This window comes from Salmo trutta, chromosome 7, assembly GCF_901001165.1.
Source record: "Salmo trutta chromosome 7, fSalTru1.1, whole genome shotgun sequence".
NCBI lineage: Eukaryota > Metazoa > Chordata > Actinopteri > Salmoniformes > Salmonidae > Salmo > Salmo trutta.
In genome coordinates this window covers 56,317,416-56,341,634 of record NC_042963.1, presented here as the reverse complement: position 1 = coordinate 56,341,634, position 24,219 = coordinate 56,317,416, and the positions used below count along the sequence as shown (strand labels likewise).

The following is a 24,219-nucleotide window of genomic DNA, read 5'->3' as shown; positions in this document are numbered from 1 at the left end:
AAAAATTCTTTATAGTAATGTGGGTAGCAGGGTAAATATTAATGGGAATATTGGAAATGTTATCAAGCAATTACGAGGTGTCAGACAGGGGGACCCTCTATCTGCTCTATTGTATGTTTTATATATTGAACCGTTCGCATGCGCAATTAGGACAAATTACAACATCAAAGGCATAAAATTACCTGGAGGGGATATTCTAAAAATATCGCAATATGCGGATGACACAATTTTATATTTACAAGACGACCTGAGCTTGAAAGAGGCTATCAAAGTCATTGATGATTTCTCTGTTGCCTCTGGGTCGAAGATAAATAAGAATAAAACAGAGATAAAATATATGGGACAGTGGAAATGGAGAACTGATCGGTTATGTGGTTTGACTGTGTGCACAGGACCAATGGTAGTGCTCGGGATATCTTTCGGAAATGAAATTAAAGATGACATGTTTAATTGGAAAGAAAAACTATTATCGATTAATAAAAGATTGGGGCTGTGGAAAGTGAGGCGACTATCATTTAGTGGAAAGGTGTTAGTGCTGAAGGCGGACATTCTGCCTTCATTACTTCACCTTGCATATGTGTTTCCCATGCCGGTGTCTCTAAGAAAAACTTTCATACGGGTACTGTTTAATTTCTTTTGGGGGGGATATGAGTACATCCGTAGGGATCGGATGTACCAGCCTATAGAGGCTGGTGGAAGGGATTTCCCTCATTTTCCTCTCAAGCTAGATGCTTTATTCTACTCAAACGTTTGTTGTATTTTGTCGTCTTGTGTACACAAATGTCAAATTTTAATGAAATTCTGGCTGTCTGTACCGTTAAGGTTCATGGTGGAGTGGGATAATAGTAAGCCAAAAGCTGAAATTATCCCATTACATTTTAAGAAAATTGTAGAATGGGCAAGGAAAACCCCCATCTGCAAGGTAAAAGAAAATGTAGTCAATCACAGATTGCTATACGCGAAATTGATAGAGAATTGTCGTCCTAGAGACCGATTACCAATATCGCCTTCCACCTGGCTACGGGCACAGTTAAAAGGTTTAGATAACAGACTGAAAGATTTTAATTGGCTGGTTTTACACAGACGTCTTCCGGTCCGTTCAACATTACACGATCATAATTTGACCCTAAATAAATTTTGTCCCAGGGACAATTGTTTTGCAATTGAAACAATTCCCCATGTGTTATGGGAATGTTCTTTTGCCCAATTAGTTTGGAAAAAGATCAAACAATTTTTTGAGATTTAAAAAAAACATTGATTATGAAGGGGTAGCCAAATTTGAACTAAAAAATGTGGAAAAGGTGCATTTATTAGAATTAGTGACTCTGGTGTCCCTTATCAAGACAAAACTTTGGGAGGCCAGGTGTGGTGCGCTCAATGACACCCTCAAGTGGTCACCGACGGGATTGGTTCAATTTATTAAACAAGACATTTGGAAAAGAATACAATTTGAAATAGATAAGTGGGGAATAATACCAGTCAAACAGAGATGGAAAGGGATATACCCTTCATTGTAAACAGTTTTATGATGAGCCGTTTTCGAAAGAAATGCAACAAAACATTCTCTCTTGCTCTCAAAGTGCAGAGTCACCATGAATAAACGATGCTGTCAACTTGATCTGGTTTATATTCACAACGGCAGGGGGTGCACCGTTCCTGGAGGTACTGCAATACCAGGTCGATGCGTGGAGTGGACGGAGCAAGCCCCTATTCCATCTCCCTGTTCCAAAAATCAATTTAATATATGGTCCCCAGATAGGGGACGTATCAGATATTAAACTGATAAGAACAGATTTTTTCTTTTCTTTTGGAAAAGTTTTATTGATGCATTTTCCTTTAAAACAGCTCACATTTTTAATTCATTTTTACACATAAAAACGGCATAAAGTGCATAAAAACCAGCATTACATTACTACACTTGATCTTAGCCAAAAGGCCGAGAAGCGATACCGCAATGCTTTCGGGAGGAAGGTGCCGTTCTCGGACACGTCAAATCCGGTAACGGTTAGACCAAAATCAGCTCTGTAAACTTTACACCAGATATCAAAGATGATGCTGGTAAAACATGCTGCATAGATTGGGATTTGATCAACGTCGGGAAAAGACACTTTTCACTGTTACAAAGTAACACATTGGTAGGATCCGAAATCACGTGGTCATCCAGCGTCCTCCAATCGGAAACGAGACAAATCCTTATTGAGTTAAAACCAGATTTACAGATAAATTGGAATAATAATCTATCAAATACGGGTGGGAGAAATAATTTGCAGATAATAAAACTAACGTAACATTTTATATTTTATAAAATATCGCTGGAAGCACCGCTGCTGCCAGAAGGGAACTAAAATAATTGTCCACTTGGTGGCGCCAGACTTCCACCGACCGTCGTTCCACGTTAAACATGTTTTGTAAATGTTTATCAGCACAGCATTATGACAGCATTTTCTAAAGTGCAGAGGGAGGGAGATCTTGCTATTGTTTTGTAGGTTTCCTATACCATTATCTTCTGTAGAATGCATTTATTAAACCCCTCCTGTCCAAGCTGCACTATGTGGTCAATAAAACGCGTTTGAATGTTGAACCGCTTGGCTTCAATAGATACATCATCAACGCAAAAATAGCCCTTGTATCTTTAAATCTGTCTATAGAGCCATGTATTTTTAAATCTGTCTATAGAGCCATGTATTTTTAAATCTGTCTATAGAGCCTTGTATGCGTGATAAGGCCATTGTGAGGAGGCCTTTATAAAGTTGTCCTCCTAAATTACTAGAGTAGAGGATGAGATGCTTCTAAGGGGGGATTGCATAAGGTGTGAATTGGGGAAGGCTTTGTGTGTGTGTGTGTGGGGGGGGGGACGACGACGACGACACACTGTATAAGAAATCCTGAGATCCCTTAGAACCTTACAGATATACAGCCTGCTTTTCATCATTTATTTCACACAAGTTAGTTATGAATAAACCTTTATTAATTCATAGGTTAAATACATTATGCAAGTAAAAGTGATGCAGCACACAATATAGTTAGTTATTGAGTGTTTTATGATGGTGAAAAGTGAAAACACATTGCTTATTGTTTTCTCCTGTAACTGCAGTTCTACAATGACCACTGGAGGGCAGTCTAATACAACGGGTTATGAAACCCACAGATAGAACCAGGACCAAACCCACATTTGAGTTGTACATGGAAATATTGTTAATGACAAACTTCTGTAACGCGTTTCATTCCCAAGTCCTCACAGTGATTTACCGGCCTCTTTGTGAGAATCACAAAATCTGTTTTTGACTTGACTGCTTGTATTCTTCTCCCCAGGCTGTCAGAACATCACATGTCACCAAGGATAGGAAAAAAAGTGGAAAGAGCTCTTTGCAACCTTGTATCCCAGTGGGAATGAAGAACTCCTTGTATCCCAGTGGGAATGAAGAACTCCTCGTATCCCAGTGGGAATGAAGAGCTCCTCGTATCCCAGTGGGAATGAAGAGCTCCTCGTATCCCAGTGGGAATGAAGAACTCCTCGTATCCCAGTGGGAATGAAGAGCTCCTCGTATCCCAGTGGGAATGAAGAGCTCCTCGTATCCCAGTGGGAATGAAGAGCTCCTCGTATCCCAGTGGGAATGAAGAGCTCCTCGTATCCCAGTGGGAATGAAGAGCTCCTCGTATCCCAGTGGGAATGAAGAGCTCCTGGTATCCCAGTGGGAATGAAGAGCTCCTCGTATCCCAGTGGGAATGAAGAGCTCCTCGTATCCCAGTGGGAATGAAGAGCTCCTCGTATCCCAGTGGGAATGAAGAACTCCTCGTATCCCAGTGGGAATGAAGAACTCCTCGTATCCCAGTGGGAATGAAGAGCTCCTCGTATCCCAGTGGGAATGAAGAGCTCCTCGTATCCCAGTGGGAATGAAGAGCTCCTCGTATCCCAGTGGGAATGAAGAGCTCCTCGTATCCCAGTGGGAATGAAGAGCTCCTCGTATCCCAGTGGGAATGAAGAGCTCCTCGTATCCCAGTGGGAATGAAGAGCTCCTCGTATCCCAGTGGGAATGAAGAGCTCCTCGTATCCCAGTGGGAATGAAGAGCTCCTCGTATCCCAGTGGGAATGAAGAGCTCCTCGTATCCCAGTGGGAATGAAGAACTCCTTGTATCCCAGTGGGAATGAAGAGCTCCTCGTATCCCAGTGGGAATGAAGAGCTCCTCGTATCCCAGTGGGAATGAAGAGCTCCTTGTATCCCAGTGGGAATGAAGAGCTCCTCGTATCCCAGTGGGAATGCGCTGGAGTACTATAAGTAAGTAAGTTAGTGCATCTTTCAGTCAGAGTTGACGTCATCTTCACAGACAGTATCATCCTTCTCGATTATCAGGAGGGGGGATGACTTCTGTTGCTTACGCCTGGGGGGGACAACACATTTCCGTAGAAGCATTATATATAACGACAATAATAAAAAGGGTACAAAAACGAGTTATATAAATGAAAGATACAACACACAACACACTGCTGTATTTAACTCACCTCATCTCTGAGCGCAGGGCGTTGAGCTGGCTGAGAATCTGATCGTTGGTCTCTATCTGTTCATCCAGATCTCTTTGTAACTTCCTCTTAGAGTTTTCCAGACGTTCTATCTCCTCTTCGGCCCCGTCCATCTGTCTCTTCGCTGTCTTCAGCCTCTGGTTCAGCTACGAGAGGGGAGGGGAGGAGAGGAGCATAGAGGAGAAGACAGGAGAGGATATGAGAGGGGAGGGGAGGAGAGGAGCATAGAGGAGAAGACAGGAGAGGATATGAGAGGGGAGGGGAGAGGAGAGGAGAGGAGAGGAGAGGAGAGGAGAGGAGGGGAGGGGAGAGGAGAGGAGGGGAGGGGAGAGAGGGGTTATACAGCACATAGTTTTAACAATGTATTGATGTGTTTAACAGCGTTCCCCTGTAACGCCCTGGCCATAGAGAGGGTTTTTTGTTCTCTATTTTTGGTTAGGCCAGGGTGTGACATGGGTGGGCATTCTAGGTTTCTTTTTCTATGTTGGTGGTTTTCTTTGTTTCGGCCTGTATGGCTCTCAATCAGGAACAGGTGTAGATCGTTGTTGCTGATTGAGAGTCATACATAGGCAGCCTGTTTTTCCTTTGGGGTTTGTGGGTGAATGTTTTCTGTTTAGTTTGTTCCTGACAGAACTGTTGCTGGTCGTTTTTTGGTTCTTTTTGTATAGTGTTCATTCGGTTATTAAAATCTTGTAAGATGAACACATCCTCCGCTGCACCTTGGTCTCATTTGAACGACGGCCGTTACATCCCCTCAACTTGGCCTTCGAACCAGAGACCTCTCTGAACACACCGACAACTGTCACCCATGAAGCGTCATTACCCACCGCTCCACTAAATCCGCGGTCCTTCCTGGCCGAGCGAGGGAAACAACTACTTCAAGGTCTCAAACTGATTGAACGCTATTAGCGCGCACCGCTAACTAGCTAGCGATTTAGTACTTGTCTGTCTTCAGCTTCTGGGTCAGCTATAAGTGGTGCACATTAGGTGGGATCTCCGTGAATTGGCCAATGAAAAGTCCTCAATGGATACGAAGTACTTTGATTCGCCTGTGTCTTCCTGTAACTATGGCAACACTCTATCTGATATTGCCACTTGACGTTCAGAGATGTCCATGACATCTTGAAGCATTTTGTAATGTCACGTTTATGGACACTGTTATAACGTACACTTCAAATAAAGTGTTAAAGTAACTAATTTTAATGAACTGTAGATTGTTATGCTTCACCTGGTGTTACAGGCTTTGGTTTTTCCATTTAGGAGGTTGGACACTGGCACGTTAGTGCGTTGGGCGCACCGAATGGTGCCACCTCATTAGTCAGAAGGTGTGCTGGCCCAGGTGCTAAATAAGACTGGCTGGCCCAGGTGCTAAATAAGACTGGCTGGCCCAGGTGCTAAATAAGAATGGCTGGCCCAGGTGCTAAATAAGAGTGGCTGGCCTAGGTGCTAAACAAGAGTGGCTGGCCCAGGTGCTAAACAAGAATGGCTGGCCCAGGTGCTAAACAAGAATGGCTGGCCCAGGTGCTAAACAAGAATGGCTGGCCCAGGTGCTAAACAAGAATGGCTGGCCCAGGTGCTAAATAAGAGTGGCTGGCCCAGGTGCTAAATAAGAGTGGCTGGCCTAGGTGCTAAACAAGAGTGGCTGGCCCAGGTGCTAAACAAGAATGGCTGGCCCAGGTGCTAAACAAGAATGGCTGGCCCAGGTGCTAAACAAGAATGGCTGGCCCAGGTGCTAAACAAGAGTGGCTGGCCCAGGTGCTAAACAAGAGCGGCTGGCCCAGGTGCTAAACAAGAATGGCTGGCCCAGGTGCTAAACAAGAGTGGCTGGCCCAGGTGCTAAATAAGAATGGCTGGCCCAGGTGCTAAACAAGAATGGCTGGCCCAGGTGCTAAACAAGAATGGCTGGCCCAGGTGCTAAATAAGAGCGTCTGGCCCAGGTGCTAAATAAGAGCGGCTGGCCCATGGCCCAGGTGCTAAATAAGAGCGGCTGGCCAAGTGTTCCAGTTGTTTTGAGATGTGAGGGGTCAACACCTTTTAGTTGTCTCGCCCTATTTGAGTTCTAGAAAAACATTCCTGTGTGTTTAGCTCAACCTTTTGGTTTACTTCCTGTCTTTAAGTTTGGTGTGGGTTTTTCATTTTGTTTGCCTCTTCAAGGGCTAATTTAGTGGGGTCTCATTGTGGGTGTCATTTAGGTTACAGTTGTTGTTGCTAGTCAACTTTCAGTGGACACCCCCCCATGAGTGTCTTTCAGAGCCCCTCCTAAAACCCCACCTGTTTAGTTTTGGTTGTTGGTCAGTGACTCTGTAAGTTCCTCCTTCTGTTTGAGCGACATGTTTAGTTCTCTTGCTCGGGAACGTAACACTTGTGTTTCTGGTTCTGCATAGATATGTGCTCATTGTCCACTTTACCTGGTCTTTCTGGTTCTGCATAGACATGTGCTCATCGTCCACTTGAATCGTCATCTCCTTCACTTTTCTCTCTAGTTTCCTGTTGGCTTGTTGCAGGTTGATGTTGTCTCTGAGAAGAAAATATAAAACCCTTTCAGACACATGATGATAGCCCTCAGCTCTCCCCTCCACCTCTCCTCAGCTCTCCCCTTCACCTCTCCTCAGCTCTCCCCTCCACCTCCTAGCTCTCCCCTCACCTCTCCTCAGCTCTCCCCTTCACCTCTCCTCAGCTCTCCCCTCCACCTCTCCTCAGCTCTCCCCTCCACCTCTCCTCAGCTCTCCCCTCCACCTCTCCTCAGCTCTCCCCTCCACCTCTCCTCAGCTCTCCCCTCCACCTCTCCTCAGCTCTCCCCTCCACCTCTCCTCAGCTCTCCCCTCCACCTCTCCTCAGCTCTCCCCTCCACCTCTCCTCAGCTCTCCCCTCCACCTCTCCTCAGCTCTCCCCTTCACCTCTCCTCAGCTCACCTCTCCTCAGCTCTCCCCTCCACCTCTCCTCAGCTCTCCCCTTCACCTCTCCTCAGCTCTCCCCTCCACCTCTCCTCAGCTCTCCCCTTCACCTCTCCTCAGCTCTCCCCTCCACCTCTCCTCAGCTCTCCCCTTCACCTCTCCTCAGCTCTCCCCTCCACCTCTCCTCAGCTCTCCCCTCAGCTCTCCCCTCCACCTCTCCTCAGCTCTCCCCTCCACCTCTCCTCAGCTCTCCTCAGCTCTCCCCTCCACCTCTCCTCTCCCTGCAGCCTCAGCTCTCCCCCTACCTCTCATCTTCTTTCTCCTCCATCTCTCCTCTACACCCCACATCTCATCGCCTCTCCCCTCCACCTCACCTCTCATGCCCTCTCCCATCACCTCTCCACCTCTCCTCTCCCTCCAGCCTCCCTTCCACCTCACCTCTCCTGCCCTCTCCCCTCCACCTCTCATGCCCTCTCCCCTCTCCCCTCCATCTCACCTCTCCTCTCCACCTCACCTCTCATGCCCTCTCCCCCCCACCTCTCATCACCTCTCCCCTCCACCTCTCATCACCTCTCCATCTCTCCTCTCCCCCCCACATCTCGTCTCCTCTCCCCTCCCCTCCATCTCACCTCTCCTCTCCCTCCAGCCTCCCCTCCAGCTCCTGGATTCTTCCCTCCAGTCTGGAGACCACAACATCCTGGTTGGACCTCTGGGAGCCCTCTAGATGAGACACCCTGCTCTTCAGGTCCTTATTCTGGAAGAGAACAATACAGGGTGAGCAGGACATGTTGTATAAGAGGGTCAGGAAGCATTGGATCATCTATCGCAGGTTCAACCATCGACTGTAGAGAGATTGGTGATGTCACAGGGGTTAGAAGTATACCTGTCTCTCCAGAGTGATTTTGTCACACTCCAGGTCCTGTCTGACTGCTCTCTCCTGCAGCAGCTCACCTCTTATCTGCTCCATCTGTCAGCAGAGAGAAAGAGACATGAATAGGCCTTTACTACACACCGCAGAATACATTATGAAACTATTATGGAAATGATGTCTGCTCTGTCTGTTTCGCATTTCATCCTAGATCTGACAGCACGTGAGCAGGATCCCAAAGACTATTCTCTACTGACAGTTAGCCAGAGGCCCCGGCCGAGAGGAGGACTCTACTGACAGTTAGTCAGAGGCCCCGGCTGAGAGGAGGACTCTACTGACAGTTAGCCAGAGGCCCCGGCTGAGAGGACTCTCCTGACAGTTAGTCAGAGGCCCCGGCTGAGAGGAGGACTCTACTGACAGTTAGCCAGAGGCCCCGGCCGAGAGGAGGACTCTACTGACAGTTAGCCAGAGGCCCCGGCCGAGAGGAGGACTCTACTGACAGTTAGTCAGAGGCCCCGGCCGAGATGAGGACTCTACTGACAGTTAGTCAGAGGCCCCGACCGAGAGGAGGACTCTACTGACAGTTAGCCAGAGGCCCCGGCCGAGAGGACTCTCCTGACAGTTAGTCAGAGGCCCCGGCTGGGAGGGAGACAGTAAAGGGACAGTAAAGGGACAGTAAAGGGACAGTAAAGGGACAGTAAAGGGAGTGTAAAGGGACAGTAAAGGGACAGTAAAGGGAGTGTAAAGGGACAGTAAAGGGACAGTAAAGGGAGTGTAAAGGGACAGTAAAGGGACAGTAAAGGGAGTGTAAAGGGACAGTAAAGGGACAGTAAAGGGAGTGGTGGTAATGGGTAATTTTGTCTTTTTATATTTTCAGGGAAACCAAAACAGATTCATTTAGTGTTTTAATTAGTCTGGCCTACTTTACCAGCATACACACCCATATACACACACACACACACACACACACACAGCATTTATAGCTGCATCGGCGTTTCTCAAACATAAACAAGTGTGTTGGGAGGCAGTTGCTGTCAGAAGGATTGTATACTGGAAACAAAGGATCTCAGTCTAACCTTTCCCTTACTTCAGCAACTTTTCAATGTTGGAAGAGGAAGAAATCTGAGAACTCCGACCTAAATAAAAACAATAATGTGTTCATGTCTGCCGTTAGCCTGTCTGTCTGTCTGTCTGTCTGTCTGTCTGTCTGTCTGTCTGTCTGTCTGTCTGTCTGTCTGTAGGGATGTCTGTCTGTCTGTCTGTCTGTCTGTCTGTCTCTCTGTCTGTCTGTCTGTAGGGATGTCTGTCTGTCTGTCTGTCTGTAGGGATGTCTGTCTGTCTGTCTGTCTGTCTGTCTGTCTGTCTGTCTGTCTGAGTGTCTGTCTGTCTGTCTGTCTGTCTGTCTGTCTGTCTGTCTGTCTGTGTGTGTTTCTGACTGTCTGTCTGTCTGTGTTTCTGTGTGTCTGTCTGTCTGTCTGTCTGTCTGTCTGTCTGTCTGTCTGTCTGTCTGTCTGTCTGTGTTTCTGACTGTCTGTCTGTCTGTCTGTGTTTCTGAGTGTCTGTCTGTCTGTCTGTGTTTCTGAGTGTCTGTCTGTCTGTCTGAGTGTCTGTCTGAGTGTCTGTCTGTCTGAGTGTCTGTCTGAGTGTCTGTCTGTCTGAGTGTCTGTCTGAGTGTCTGTCTGTCTGTCTGAGTGTCTGTCTGTCTGTCTGAGTGTCTGTCTGAGTGTCTGTCTGAGTGTCTGTCTGTCTGTCTGTCTGTCTGTCTGTCTGTCTGTCTGTCTGTCTGTCTGTCTGTCTGTCTGTGTGTGTTTCTGAGTGTCTGTGTGTGTGTGTGTGTGTGTGTGTGTGTGTGTGTGTGTGTGTGTGTGTGTGTGTGTGTGTGTGTGTGTTTCTGAGTACTGGCCTGTTGTTTCCCTTGATCCACTCTGTTCATAAGGAGATCTGTACTGTTCCTCTCATCCTGCAGATCCAGCTCCAGCTGGCCCATCTGACCCTGAAATAGGAAACACAGGACATATAACCTGGGGTTATGTGAAATATGAGGAGCAGGGTAGCCTAGTGGTTAGAGTGGAGGGGCGGCAGGTAGCCTAGTGGTTAGAGTGGAGGGGAGGCAGGTAGCCTAGTGGTTAGAGTGGAGGGGCGGCAGGTAGCCTAGTGGTTAGAGTGGAGGGGTGGCAGACAGCCTAGTGGTTAGAGTGGAGGGGCGGCAGGTAGCCTAGTGGTTAGAGTGGAGGGGCGGCAGACAGCCTAGTGGTTAGAGTGGAGGGCGGCAGGTAGCCTAGTGGTTAAAGTGGAGGGTGGCAGGTAGCCTAGTGGTTAGAGTGGAGGGGCGGCAGGTAGCCTAGTGGTTAGAGTGGAGGGATGGCAGGTAGCCTAGTGGTTAGAGTGGAGGGGCGGCAGGTAGCCTAGTGGTTAGAGTGGAAGGGAGGCAGGTAGCCTAGTGGTTAGAGTGGAGGGGCGGCAGGTAGCCTAGTGGTTAGAGTGGAGGGGCGGCAGGTAGCCTAGTGGTTAGAGAGGAGGGGTGGCAGGGTAGCCTAGTGGTTAGAGTGGAGGGGCGGCAGGTAGCCTAGTGGTTAGAGTGGAGGGGCGGCAGGTAGCCTAGTGGTTAGAGTGGAGGGGCGGCAGGTAGCCTAGTGGTTAGAGTGGAGGGGCGGCAGGTAGCCTAGTGGTTAGAGTGGAGGGGCGGCAGGTAGCCTAGTGGTTAAAGTGGAGGGGTGGCAGACAGCCTAGTGGTTAGAGTGGAGGGGCGGCAGGTAGCCTAGTGGTTAGAGTGGAAGGGAGGCAGGTAGCCTAGTGGTTAGAGTGGAGGGGCGGCAGGTAGCCTAGTGGTTAGAGTGGAGGGGCGGCAGGTAGCCTAGTGGTTAGAGAGGAGGGGCGGCAGGGTAGCCTAGTGGTTAGAGTGGAGGGGCGGCAGGTAGCCTAGTGGTTAGAGTGGAGGGGCGGCAGGTAGCCTAGTGGTTAGAGTGGAGGGGCGGCAGGTAGCCTAGTGGTTAGAGTGGAGGGGCGGCAGGTAGCCTAGTGGTTAGAGTGGAGGGGCGGCAGGTAGCCTAGTGGTTAAAGTGGAGGGGTGGCAGACAGCCTAGTGGTTAGAGTGGAGGGGCGGCAGACAGCCTAGTGGTTAGAGTGGAGGGCGGCAGGTAGCCTAGTGGTTAAAGTGGAGGGTGGCAGGTAGCCTAGTGGTTAGAGTGGAGGGGCGGCAGGTAGCCTAGAGGTTAGAGTGGAGGGGAGGCAGGTAGCCTAGTGGTTAAAGTGGAGGGGCGGCAGGTAGCCTAGTGGTTAGAGTGGAGGGGCGGCAGACAGGCTAGTGGTTAGAGTGGAGGGGCGGCAGACAGCCTAGTGGTTAGAGTGGAGGGGCGGCAGACAGCCTAGTGGTTAGAGTGGAGGGGCGGCAGGTAGCCTAGTGGTTAAAGTGGAGGGGCGGCAGGTAGCCTAGTGGTTAGAGTGGAGGGGCGGCAGGTAGCCTAGTGGTTAGAGTGGAGGGGCGGCAGGTAGCCTAGTGGTTAGAGTGGAGGGGCGGCAGGTAGCCTAGTGGTTAGAGTGGAGGGGCGGCAGGTAGCCTAGTGGTTAGAGTGGAGGGGCGGCAGGTAGCCTAGTGGTTAGAGTGGAGGGGCTGTAGGTAGCCTAGTGGTTAGAGTGGAGGGGCGGCAGGTAGCCTCGTGGTTAGAGTGGAGGGCAAAACAACATGTTTTGCCATCAGCGACACAAACAGCAGTTATCGGTAAGTCTCCGTGGTAATCAGCAACTGCCGCGCTTTTCCACTCCCCTCTCATCTCTACAAGGACATGCAGGTGGAAATAGAGGGACTTTCCACTCCCCTCTCATCTCTACAAGGACATGGAGGTGGAAATAGAGGGATTTGAAGAGGTAAACATGTCAACGAGTCAGAGAGTGGGAAACATCCAAACCAACAGTGTATTTTGTCTTGCAGTACGGGGGGGAGAATGCCCTCAGGATGGCTTTTAAAAACCAGATGGCTGGTTGTGGTACAACACAGTAAAAAACCTCACACTGTCGTGATAGTTTCTTTTCACACGATCCTTCCCAGCCCGGTTCCCGCTACTATGATGGATGTGTAAAAGGTCTGCACAGGTCAGCTTGTCTCGGCTCAGTAGTGTGAATAGGACATATGGCCCACAGTAATAGTACCTCCAAGGACTTTGACCTGTCAGACTGTGTGCCACTCCTCCACACCAGAGCTAAACAATTAACCTTTTAAGGTATAGGGGGCAGTATTTTTACTTTTGGATGAAAAGCGTGCCCAGAGTAAATGGCCTAATACTCGGGCCCTGAGTCAAATATTTGCAAATGATTAGTAGATTTGGATAGAAAACACTCTAAAGTTTCCAAAACTCTTTGAATGATGTCTGTGAGTATAACAGAACTCATACTCATATGGCAGGCAAAAAACTGAGAGAAATCCAACCAGGAAATGAAATTCTGGTTCCTGAAGTTTTCTCAAGTCCTTGCCTTTCTGACACACAGTGAGTTAGGACTCAAATAGCACTTCCTAAGGCTTCCACTAGATGTCAACAGTCTTAGAAAGTTGTTTGAGCCTTTTGCGGTAAACACAGACCGAAGGAGAACGCTGGTAAGCAGGTGACCAGAAAAGCACTTCAGTTCATAGGGCGTGTTCACGTTAGAAGGGACCTGCGTTCCAAAACGTTTTTCAAGACAATGCATGGGTCCGGTTGGAATATTATTGAAGTTTGAACTTAAAATGGCCCTAAAGATTGATGCTATACAACGTTTGACATGTTTGAACGAACGTAAATAGTACTTTTTTTAAACTTTTCGTCGTGAAGGTTTCCTCGCGCGCCCTACATTTTGAGTAGTCTACTGAACGCGCAGTTATTTGGACATAAATTATGAACTTTATCAAACAAAACAACATTTATTGTGGACCTGGAAGTGCCTTCTGATGAAGATTATTAAAGGTAAGTGAATATTTCTTATGATATTTATGCGTTTAGATGACTCCAAGATGGCCGGTGTCTATAATTGCCTGCTGTTTTTTCTGAGCACAGTACTCAGATTATAGCAAAGTGTGATTTCCCAGTAAAGTTATTTTGAAATCTGTCAACGCGATTGCATTCAGGAGAAGTTAATCTATAATTCTTTGAATAACAGTTTAATATTTTATCAACGTTTATAATGAGTAATTTTGTAATTTGTTGTGCTGATTCACCGGCAGTTTCGGAGGAAAAATATTTTCTGAACATCACGCGCCAATGTAAAATGCTGTTTTTGGATATAAATATGAACTTGATAGAACAAAAAATGCATGTATTGTCTAACATAATGTCCTAGGAGTGTCATCTGATGAAGATTGTCAAAGGTTAGTGCATAATTTTAGCTGGTTTTCTGCTTTTGGTGACGCTTGTCCTTGCATTGAAAATGGCTGTGTGTAATGTTTTGTCTATGTACTGTCCTAACATAATCTAACTTTATGCTTTCGCCGTAAAGCCTTTTTGAAATTGGACGACGTGGTTGGATTCAGGAGATGTTTATCTATAAAATGGTGTAAAATAGTTGTATGTTTGAGAAATTAGAATTATTACATTTTGTTGTTTTTCGAATTTGGCGCTCTGATTTTTCACTGGCTGTTGAATAGTGTGAACCGTGGGTGGGACGCTAGCGTCCCACGTGGCCCATAGAAGTTAAAGTGGTTTCATATCAAAAATCGCAATATTGACATGTGCAAGATCCATATCGCAAGAGATCCATATCGCAAGAGATCCATATCGCAAGAGATCCATATCGCAAGAGATCCATATCGCAAGAGATCCATATCATAAAAGATCCATATCGCAAGAGATCCATATCGCAAGAGATCCATATCGCAAGAGATCCATATCGTAAAAGATCCATATCGCAAGAGATCCATATCGTAAAATATACATATCGCAAGAGATCCATATCGCAAGAGATCCATATCGCAAGAGATCCATATCGCATTCAACATTTTGAAATGCATCTCAGATGCGTGTAATGTACGTTTTTATAGTTTGTCAGGTTGTGTGTACCTCAATGAGTTTGACCTGTCGGGCGTGGTCCTCCTGGGCATGTGCGTTCCTCTCCTCCAGCTCCTCCACCTTCCTCTCCAGCTGCCTGCCTCTCTGCTGGGCCTCCTCCCACTCTCTACGACCCCGCTCCAGACTCTGCTCCAGGGGAAGCAGCTGAACACACACACACACACACAACGGAGTTAAGAACTCCACGGCTAGCTTGAAAGGTCGCCAACGAAGCTATCAAATAAGACTCATTTTCTGTAGCTCAATCGGCTCGTACATTTGCAAGCGGGCGGTCGAGTGTGTTGGCGAGGTAGAGGAGCCTGGTTCACGCCCAGACAGAGCCAAGTTCAGGTAGGGAATGCTATATGCTAAGCTAATGCACACGTAACATATTAAACATGATATAACTGGTTGTGGATCTCAATAGCCTTTATCTCAATGTATTTACAGCTGCATTTTACATTACTATCTCCTCTCCTGATAAACCTATCAACTCTAGATTCACTGCTTAGCTCCTTCTCTCTGAAGCACGAGAGAGAGAGAGATATAATGAGCGAGAGAGAGATATAACGAAAGAGAGAGAGAGAGAGAGAGAGAGAGAGGAGAGAGAGGGGCAGAGAAAGAAAGAAAGAAAGAAAGAGAGAGGGGCAGAGAAAGAAAGAGAGAATGAAAGAAAGAAACAGAGAGAGTATCATCAGACAGACTATGATCCCTCCACTGGTAACTCACCTCTTCCTGCAGTTTTCTGGTATTCTGTTGTGATTTCTCCAGGTCCAGTCCCTTTTCCTGCAGCTGTTGTTGGAGCTCAGTCAGCTCTGTGTGGCTCTTCTTTCTGACTTCATCAACCTGCAGCTGGAGCTTCTCAGTGGACGCCTCACACTCCTCCACCTTAGCACTTATCTGGAGGGGGAGAGGGGAGAGAGAGGAGGGGGGGGAGACGAGGGGGAGAGAGAGGAGGGGGGGGGAGAGAGGAGGGGGAAGGAGGAGAGAGGTGGGGGAGGGGGAGAGAGGTGGGGGAGGGGGGGAGTGGTGGGGGGAGAGAGGAGAGGGAAGGAGGAGAGAGGTGGGGGAAGGAGGAGAGAGGTGGGGGGAGAGAGGAGAGAGGTGGGGGGGAGACGAGGGGGAGAGAGAGGAGGGCGCAGAGAGAGAGGAGGGGGGGAGAGAGAGGAGGGGAAGGAGGAGAGAGGTGGGGGGAGAGAGGAGAGAGGTGGGGGGAGAGAGAGGAGGGGGGAGGGGGAGAGAGAGGAGGGGGAGAGAGAGAGGAGGGGGGAGGGGGAGAGAGAGGAGGGGGGAGGGGGAGAGAGAGGAGGGGGGAGGGGGAGAGAGAGGAGGGGGGAGAGAGAGGAGGGGGGGAGAGAGAGGAGGGGGAGGGGGAGAGAGAGGAGGGAGGAGGGGGAGAGAGAGGAGGGAGGAGGGGGAGAGAGAGGAGGGAGGAGGGGGAGGGGGAGAGAGAGGAGGGAGGAGGGGAGGGGGAGAGAGAGGAGGGAGGAGGGGAGGGGGAGAGAGAGGAGGGGGAGAGGGGAGGGGGGGAGAGAGGAGGGAGAGGGGAGAGGAGGGGGGAGAGTGGTGGGGAGAGAGGAGGGGGAGAGAGAGAGAGGGGGAGAGAGAGAGGGGGAGAGAGAGAGGGGAAGGAGTCAGACAGACTGAATGGTGTTCATTGAACATTCCCCTCCACATGATAGATGATGTTTTTCATGCAACGCCTATCATTTGCACTGATGAGAACTCTAGTGTAATTCATGAGTATCATAACTTCTAAACCCAGCAAGCAGCAGACAAGAAAATAAATATTCAAATGATACTGGTCTTCTTCATAGAAACACAATGTTCTTCTCAGTGGCATATGACCTACAGTTCACCTCACTCCCTTTCCCCTCCCCCCATCCACTCCTCCTCTCACCTCCTGTAGTTTCTCCACAGTGCTGTTCTGCAGCCTCCTCTCCTCCTCCAGATCACCTCCCTCCTCTACCCATCTCTCTCCCCCCTCCTCTCGCCTCCCTCCTCTACCCATCCCTCCCTCTCTCTCTCTCTCTCCCCTCCTCTCACCTCCCTCTGCAGTTTCTCCAGTGCTGTTCTGCAGTCTCCTCTCCTCCTCACCTCCCTCCTCTACCCATCCCTCCCTCTCTCTCTCTCCCCTCCTCTCACCTCCCTCTGCAGTTTCTCCAGTGCTGTTCTGCAGTCTCCTCTCCTCCTCACCTCCCTCCTCTACCCATCCCTCCCTCTCCCTCTCTCTCTCTCTCCCCTCCTCTCCTCTACCCATCCCTCCCCCTCTCTCACCTCCCTCTGCAGTTTCTCCACAGTGCTGTTCTGCAGTCTCCTCTCCTCCTCCAGATCGCTCTTCATCCTCCTCAGCTCTTCTGTTCTTCTCCTCTCCTCCTTCAGCCTCTCCTTCACCTCCCTGTGATGGTGGTTCAGTTGGGTCAACTCGCTCTGTGAGAGGGAAGCACCACAGACAAAAAGGACTGTGTTAGTGTGTGGCGAAACTGCGGAGAAGAATTACAACTCCTACAACTACAGGTTGTCCAAGTTGGAAATATATGTTTTGAAGAGTTGTTTACCTACATTACAACAAACCTATTTGAAGCATCATTTTTGCTGACCTGTACATTCTCCAGCTTTATTAGTTGGTCTTTGTTTGCCTGGCTGATCTCCTCTTCCTTCTCCCTGACCTCCGCTAGCGTTTCCTCCACCTGCTGCTTATCTCGCTGTGGAAACACATTTATCATTCATTTATTACTGTAGGAGATACATTCCATTTAAAAACTCAGTTTATGATGCATTTTGAAGTTCTACTTCACTTAGAGTCTATATTTCCCTCCAGGTGCTCCCTTCCTTCCTTCCTTCCTTCCTTCCTCCCTCCCTCCCTCTACCTCACCTTGAGTTGCTCTACGCATTTCACCAGCTGTCTCTGTAGAGTTTTGGACTCCTTGATGACGAGGTTGAGCTGGTCCACCTTGCTCTCCAGCTCCTCTACCTGGGTTAGTGTAGAGATGGGACACAATTATGTTAGCTTCAGGACAACCTGGTCTCAGAGCAAAACGTATTATATTTACTGAAGTCGGGGCCCCACCATTTAGTATGACATGTTACTTTACGTTAAGCTACCAGTGTAATAGCGGTTGCACAATATAGAACGTTTAGTATCCTATGTCTTGGTCGTTTAGTATGATATATTACATTTTACTGCTTTAGTATTATATGCTACGTTAGGTTACACAGTAAAAAAATATATATATATTTAGTAACTGGTTCCACGGCCATTTTTTTGTTTACTCAACTTTTCAGTCAAAGTGTTACCTGAACTTAACATTTTTACTTCACTCAACTTTTAGTGGGCCCAAGCTTGAGGAAATCAAGGTTAGGGGGACACACAGTGCTGTTAACATACAATGTTTTCAACTTACATATTTCACACACAACAACATTGTGGATGTTTGATGACGCAGTCCTCATCTGGGATTTGAACTAACAACCTCTTGGTTCACAGTATTCTGATCTTCCTCCAATGCCACCAAGTCTTTGTCAATTATCAAGTAATCTGACTATTCTCTCGTCATTGGTTTGATTTACTTATTGACTTATTTCAGGGTTTTCTGTTTTAATGTTACTCCTTAATCACTTTAATAAATATATTTTTTTTTTTTGGAGTGTCCTTTGACAAGTCTGAGATTTACTTTGAAGTGTAAAGTGTAGGAATACAGGTGAAATCAGTCATTGACTCAGGCATGGTGGCGTTGCACTAAGATAGTAATACTATCAACCAAGAGGTTGTGAGTTCAAATCCCAGGTGAGGACACGTTGAATAATAATTACTATGAACATGCACAATGTCAATGTGAGTTGAAAACTTTGTATTAAAATCTCTATTTGAAAGTGTGGGTGGCCCTAGCCTAAGTTCTCAAGTTTGGGCCAACTAAAAACTTTAAGTTCTGGAAACACTTTGACCAAAACATTGAGTAAACTAAAAAAAAGGCTGTGAAACTAGTTACTTAAAATAACAATTAGTTGAATTATATATATATTTTTTACAGTGTAGAGTTTAAGGTTAGGGTTAGGAGTTGTTAAAGGGTTAAGTTAGGTTATAGGGTTAAGGTTATGGTTGGTGTTTGCTAACATGCTAAGTTATAGGGTTACGGTTATGGTTGGTGTTAGCTAACATGCTACGTTATAGGGTTACAGTTATGGTTGGTGTTAGCTAACATGCTAAGTTATAGGGTTACGGTTATGGTTGGTGTTAGCTAACATGCTAAGTTATAGGGTTACAGTTATGGTTGGTGTTAGCTAACATGCTAAGTTACAGGGTTAAGGTTATGGTTGGTGTTAACCCTGTAACTTAGCATGTTAGCTAAAACCAACCATAACCTTAACCCTATAACTTAGCATGTTAGCTAAGGTTATGGTTGGTGTTAGCTAACATGCTAAGTTATAGGGTTACGGTTATGGTTGGTGTTAGCTAACATGCTAAGTTATAGGGTTACGGTTATGGTTGGTGTTAGCTAACATGCTAAGTTATAGGGTTAAGGTTATGGTTGGTGTTAGCTAACATGCTAAGTAGTAAGTCGTTCAAAGTTGTCCGTGATGAGATTCAAACATGCAACCTTTGGATTGCTAGACATTCGTGTTATACGCCAACACATCCATCCCGAACAACCACCGTCTTTACGTTTTTGCCTTAAGTAACCTACTGTTATGCCAAAGGTAACAAAGATATCATCGTAATTTTAGTGTCCCGGATTTACGTAGGCCAATGTAATGTAACCTAACAAAGTAACATATCATACTAAAAGGGAGTGGCATGGATTTTAGTCAAATATAATATGTTTTCTACGATATTATATTCTACAAATATAATATGTTTTCTGAGACCAAGTTTATTTATTTATTTTAATTAACCTTTATTTAACTAGGCAAGTCAGTTAAGAACAAATTCTTATTGACAATGACGGCCTACCAAAAGGCAAAAGGCAAAAGGCCTCCTGCGGGGGCGGGGGACTGGGATTAACAATAAATAAATACAATATAAATATAGGACAAAACACACATCACAACAAGAGAGACAACACAACACTACATAAAGAGAGACCTAAGACAGCAACATAGCAAGGCAGCAACACATAACAACACAGCATGGTAGCAACACAACATGCACAAAACATGGTACAAATGTTATTTGGCACAGACAATAGCACAAAGGGCAAGAAGGTAGAGACAACAATACATCATGTGAAGCAGCCACAACTGTCAGTAAGTGTGTCCATGATTGAGTCTTTGAATGAAGAGATGGAGATAAAACTGTCCAGTTTGAGTGTTTGTTGCAGCTCGTTCCAGTCACTGGCTGCAGCAAACTGAAAAGAGGAGCGACCCAGAGATGTGTGTGGTGTGGGGACCTTTAACAGAATGTGACTGGCAGAACGGGTGTTGTATGTGGAGGATGAGGGCTGCAGTAGATATCTCAGATAGGGGTGAGTGAGGCCTAAGAGGGTTTTGTAAATAAGCATCAACCAGTGGGTCTTGCGACGGGTATACAGAGATGACCAGTTTACAGAGGAGTATAGAGTGCAGTGATGTGTCCTATAAGGAGCATTGGGTGGCAAGTCTGATGGCCGAATGGTAAAGAACATCTAGCCACTCAAGAGCACCCTTACCTGCTGATCTACAAATGATGTCTCCATAATCTAGCATGGGTAGGATGGTCATCTGAATCAGGGTTAGTGACTTAGTAGGACTGCTGATTTTAGGATCCGTTTTTCCATTTATATCCTAATGAATGAGATTAAATGGGACCTGATCCTACATCAGCACTCATACTCAGAGATATTTTATGAATACGGACCCTGATATGTTACCTGGACACGTTGTACAGAGCATTATGGGTACTGTAGTATAGCATTATGGGTACTGTAGTATAGCATTATGGGTACTGTAGTATAGCATTATGGGGACTGTAGTATAGCATTATGGGGACTGTAGTAGAGCATTATGGGGACTGTAGTATAGCATTATGGGTACTGTAGTACATCATTATGGGGACTGTAGTACATAATTCCCCAGTACCTGTCCCCTAAGCTCCTCCATCTCCTGGATCCGCTCCTTCACCTGGCCCCGGGCCTCCCCTCTCTCCTCCTCCACCTCACTCTTCTCCTGGCCCAGCACAGTGTTACTCTGACAGGGAGACAGAGGGACTTAGAACACACACAAGAGATGCAATATGTTGAGTGGAACATTAAGTTATGCTCTTAAGCTACTGGGATATTCAAATTCAACTCATCAATTACCTTTTTCACCTCCTCCACCTCCTCTCGTAGCTTCTGCACCTCCTTGTCATACACCTCCTTCATAATGCCCAGCTCCTTGTCATGACTCTCCACCTCCTCCTTCAGCGCTCCCTTCAGGGCGGTCAGCTCCCTCTCCCTCCAGTGTAGCACCTCCTCCTGCTCCTCCTGGACCTGAATGAGCTCCTGGAAGTCCAACCGCAGCTGAGCCAGATCCTAAAAACAGACACATCCACTCAGTTAACTTCTAGAATCCAGTAGTTCAGACTCGAACTCTGTGCTTCAGCGCCATCCTAATATTCATTACCGTTTCCCTGTGACAATGGACAATAAAGTGACCTTCTTCCTCTCTTCTAGAGTAGAAAACACATCTAATATGTGGATGAATATATGCAGTATACACTCTATATGGACTATACAAATCAAATCAAACTTTATTTGTCACATGAGACGAATACAACAAGTGTAGACTTTACCGTGAAATGCTTACTTACAAGCACTTAACCAACAGTGCAGTTCAAGAAGAGTTAAGAAATATTTACCAAGTAGACTAAAATAAAAAGTAATAATAAAAAGTAACACAATAAGAATAACGAGGCTCCATACAGGGGGTACCGGTACAGAGTCAATGTGGAGGCTATATACAGGGGGTATCGGTACAGAGTCAATGTGGAGGCTATATACAGGGGGTACCGGTACAGAGTCAATGTGGAGGCTATATACAGGGGGTACCGGTCCAGAGTCAATGTGGAGGCTATATACAGGGGGTACCGGTACAGAGTCAATGTGGAGGCTATATACAGGGGGTACCGGTCCAGAGTCAATGTGGAGGCTATATACAGGGGGTACCGGTACAGAGTCAATGTGGAGGCTATATACAGGGGGTACCGGTACAGAGTCAATGTGGAGGCTATATACAGGGGTATCGGTACAGAGTCAATGTGGAGGCTATATACAGGGGGTACCGGTACAGAGTCAATGTGGAGGCTATATACAGGGGGTACCGGTCCAGAGTCAATGTGGAGGCTATATACAGGGGGTACCGGTCCAGAGTCAATGTGGAGGCTATATACAGGGGGTACCGGTCCAGAGTCAATGTGGAGGCTATATACAGGGGGTACCGGTACAGAGTCAATGTGGAGGCTATATACAGGGGGTACCGGTACAGAGTCAATGTGGAGGCTATATACAGAGGGTACCGGTACAGAGTCAATGTGGAGGCTATATACAGGGGGTACCGTTACAGAGTCAATGTGGAGGCTATATACAGGGGGTACCGGTACAGAGTCAATGTGGAGGCTATATACAGGGGGTACCGGTATAGAGTCAATGTGGAGGCTATATACAGGGGGTACCGGTACAGAGTCAATGTGGAGGCTATATACAGGGGGTACCGGTACAGAGTCAATGTGGAGGCTATATACAGGGTGTACCGGTCCAGAGTCAATGTGGAGGCTATATACAGGGTGTACCGGTCCAGAGTCAATGTGGAGGCTATATACAGGGTGTTACGGTACAGAGTCAATGTGGAGGCTATATACAGGGTGTTACCGGTACAGAGTCAATGTGGAGGCTATATACAGGGTGTTACGGTACAGAGTCAATGTGGAGGCTATATACAGGGGGTACCGGTACAGAGTCAATGTGGAGGCTATATACAGGGGGTACCGGTACAGAGTCAATGTGGAGGCTATATACAGGGGGTACCGGTACAGAGTCAATGTGGAGGCTATATACAGGGGGTACCGGTCCAGAGTCAATGTGGAGGCTATATACAGGGTGTACCGGTCCAGAGTCAATGTGGAGGCTATATACAGGGTGTACCGGTCCAGAGTCAATGTGGAGGCTATATACAGGGTGTTACGGTACAGAGTCAATGTGGAGGCTATATACAGGGGGTACCGGTACAGAGTCAATGTGGAGGCTATATACAGGGTGTTACGGTACAGAGTCAATGTGGAGGCTATATACAGGGGGTACCGGTACAGAGTCAATGTGGAGGCTATATACAGGGGGTACCGGTACAGAGTCAATGTGGAGGCTATATACAGGGGGTACCGGTCCAGAGTCAATGTGGAGGCTATATACAGGGGGGTACCGGTCCAGAGTCAATGTGGAGGCTATATACAGGGGGTACCGGTCCAGAGTCAATGTGGAGGCTATATACAGGGGGTACCGGTCCAGAGTCAATGTGGAGGCTATATACAGGGGGTACCGGTCCAGAGTCAATGTGGAGGCTATATACAGGGGGTACCGGTCCAGAGTCAATGTGGAGTCTATATACAGGGGGTACCGGTACAGAGTCAATGTGGAGGCTATATACAGGGGGTACCGGTACAGAGTCAATGTGGAGGCTATATACAGAGGGTACCGGTACAGAGTCAATGTGGAGGCTATATACAGGGGGTACCGTTACAGAGTCAATGTGGAGGCTATATACAGGGGGTACCGGTACAGAGTCAATGTGGAGGCTATATACAGGGGGTACCGGTATAGAGTCAATGTGGAGGCTATATACAGGGGGTACCGGTACAGAGTCAATGTGGAGGCTATATACAGGGGGTACCGGTACAGAGTCAATGTGGAGGCTATATACAGGGTGTACCGGTCCAGAGTCAATGTGGAGGCTATATACAGGGTGTTACGGTACAGAGTCAATGTGGAGGCTATATACAGGGGGTACCGGTACAGAGTCAATGTGGAGGCTATATACAGGGTGTTACGGTACAGAGTCAATGTGGAGGCTATATACAGGGGGTACCGGTACAGAGTCAATGTGGAGGCTATATACAGGGCGTACCGGTACAGAGTCAATGTGGAGGCTATATACAGGGGGTACCGGTACAGAGTCAATGTGGAGGCTATATACAGGGTGTACCGGTCCAGAGTCAATGTGGAGGCTATATACAGGGTGTACCGGTCCAGAATCAATGTGGAGGCTATATACAGGGTGTTACGGTACAGAGTCAATGTGGAGGCTATATACAGGGGGTACCGGTACAGAGTCAATGTGGAGGCTATATACAGGGTGTTACGGTACAGAGTCAATGTGGAGGCTATATACAGGGGGTACCGGTACAGAGTCAATGTGGAGGCTATATACAGGGTGTTACGGTACAGAGTCAATGTGGAGGCTATATACAGGGTGTACCGGTCCAGAGTCAATGTGGAGGCTATATACAGGGTGTTACGGTACAGAGTCAATGTGGAGGCTATATACAGGGGGTACCGGTACAGAGTCAATGTGGAGGCTATATACAGGGGGTACCGGTCCAGAGTCAATGTGGAGGCTATATACAGGGTGTACCGGTCCAGAGTCAATGTGGAGGCTATATACAGGGTGTTACGGTACAGAGTCAATGTGGAGGCTATATACAGGGGGTATCGGTACAGAGTCAATGTGGAGGCTACATACAGGGGGTACCGGTACAGAGTCAATGTGGAGGCTATATACAGGGTGTTACGGTACAGAGTCAATGTGGAGGCTATATACAGGGGGTACCGGTACAGAGTCAATGTGGAGGCTACATACAGGGTGTTACGGTACAGAGTCAATGTGGAGGCTACATACAGGGTGTTACGGTACAGAGTCAATGTGGAGGCTATATACAGGGTGTTACGGTACAGAGTCAATGTGGAGGCTATATACAGGGGG

At 47.4% G+C, this 24,219-nt stretch overlaps 1 protein-coding gene and 1 pseudogene across 1 annotated transcript in view; both read right to left on the bottom strand.

Moving 5' to 3' along the window:
- Window positions 1-1,640: 1,640 nt before the first annotated feature.
- LOC115197808 (uncharacterized) lies at window positions 1,641-1,820 on the bottom strand (annotated as a pseudogene).
- Window positions 1,821-2,946: 1,126 nt separating this feature from the next.
- The window catches only part of LOC115196647 (cingulin-like protein 1), a 40,557-nt gene continuing 19,284 nt past the window's right edge, over window positions 2,947-24,219 (bottom strand). The window contains exons 8-20 of the mRNA XM_029757492.1: window positions 20,568-20,780; window positions 20,347-20,454; window positions 17,168-17,266; window positions 16,893-16,997; window positions 16,570-16,722; window positions 15,022-15,192; window positions 14,305-14,457; window positions 10,185-10,274; window positions 8,297-8,380; window positions 8,043-8,167; window positions 6,928-7,036; window positions 4,502-4,665; window positions 2,947-4,380 (exon numbers count right to left, since the gene is read on the bottom strand). Of these exons, the coding sequence (XP_029613352.1) occupies window positions 4,299-4,380; window positions 4,502-4,665; window positions 6,928-7,036; window positions 8,043-8,167; window positions 8,297-8,380; window positions 10,185-10,274; window positions 14,305-14,457; window positions 15,022-15,192; window positions 16,570-16,722; window positions 16,893-16,997; window positions 17,168-17,266; window positions 20,347-20,454; window positions 20,568-20,780 (1,656 nt within the window). The 3' untranslated portion in view covers window positions 2,947-4,298. The remainder of the gene's footprint in view (window positions 4,381-4,501; window positions 4,666-6,927; window positions 7,037-8,042; window positions 8,168-8,296; window positions 8,381-10,184; window positions 10,275-14,304; window positions 14,458-15,021; window positions 15,193-16,569; window positions 16,723-16,892; window positions 16,998-17,167; window positions 17,267-20,346; window positions 20,455-20,567; window positions 20,781-24,219) is intronic.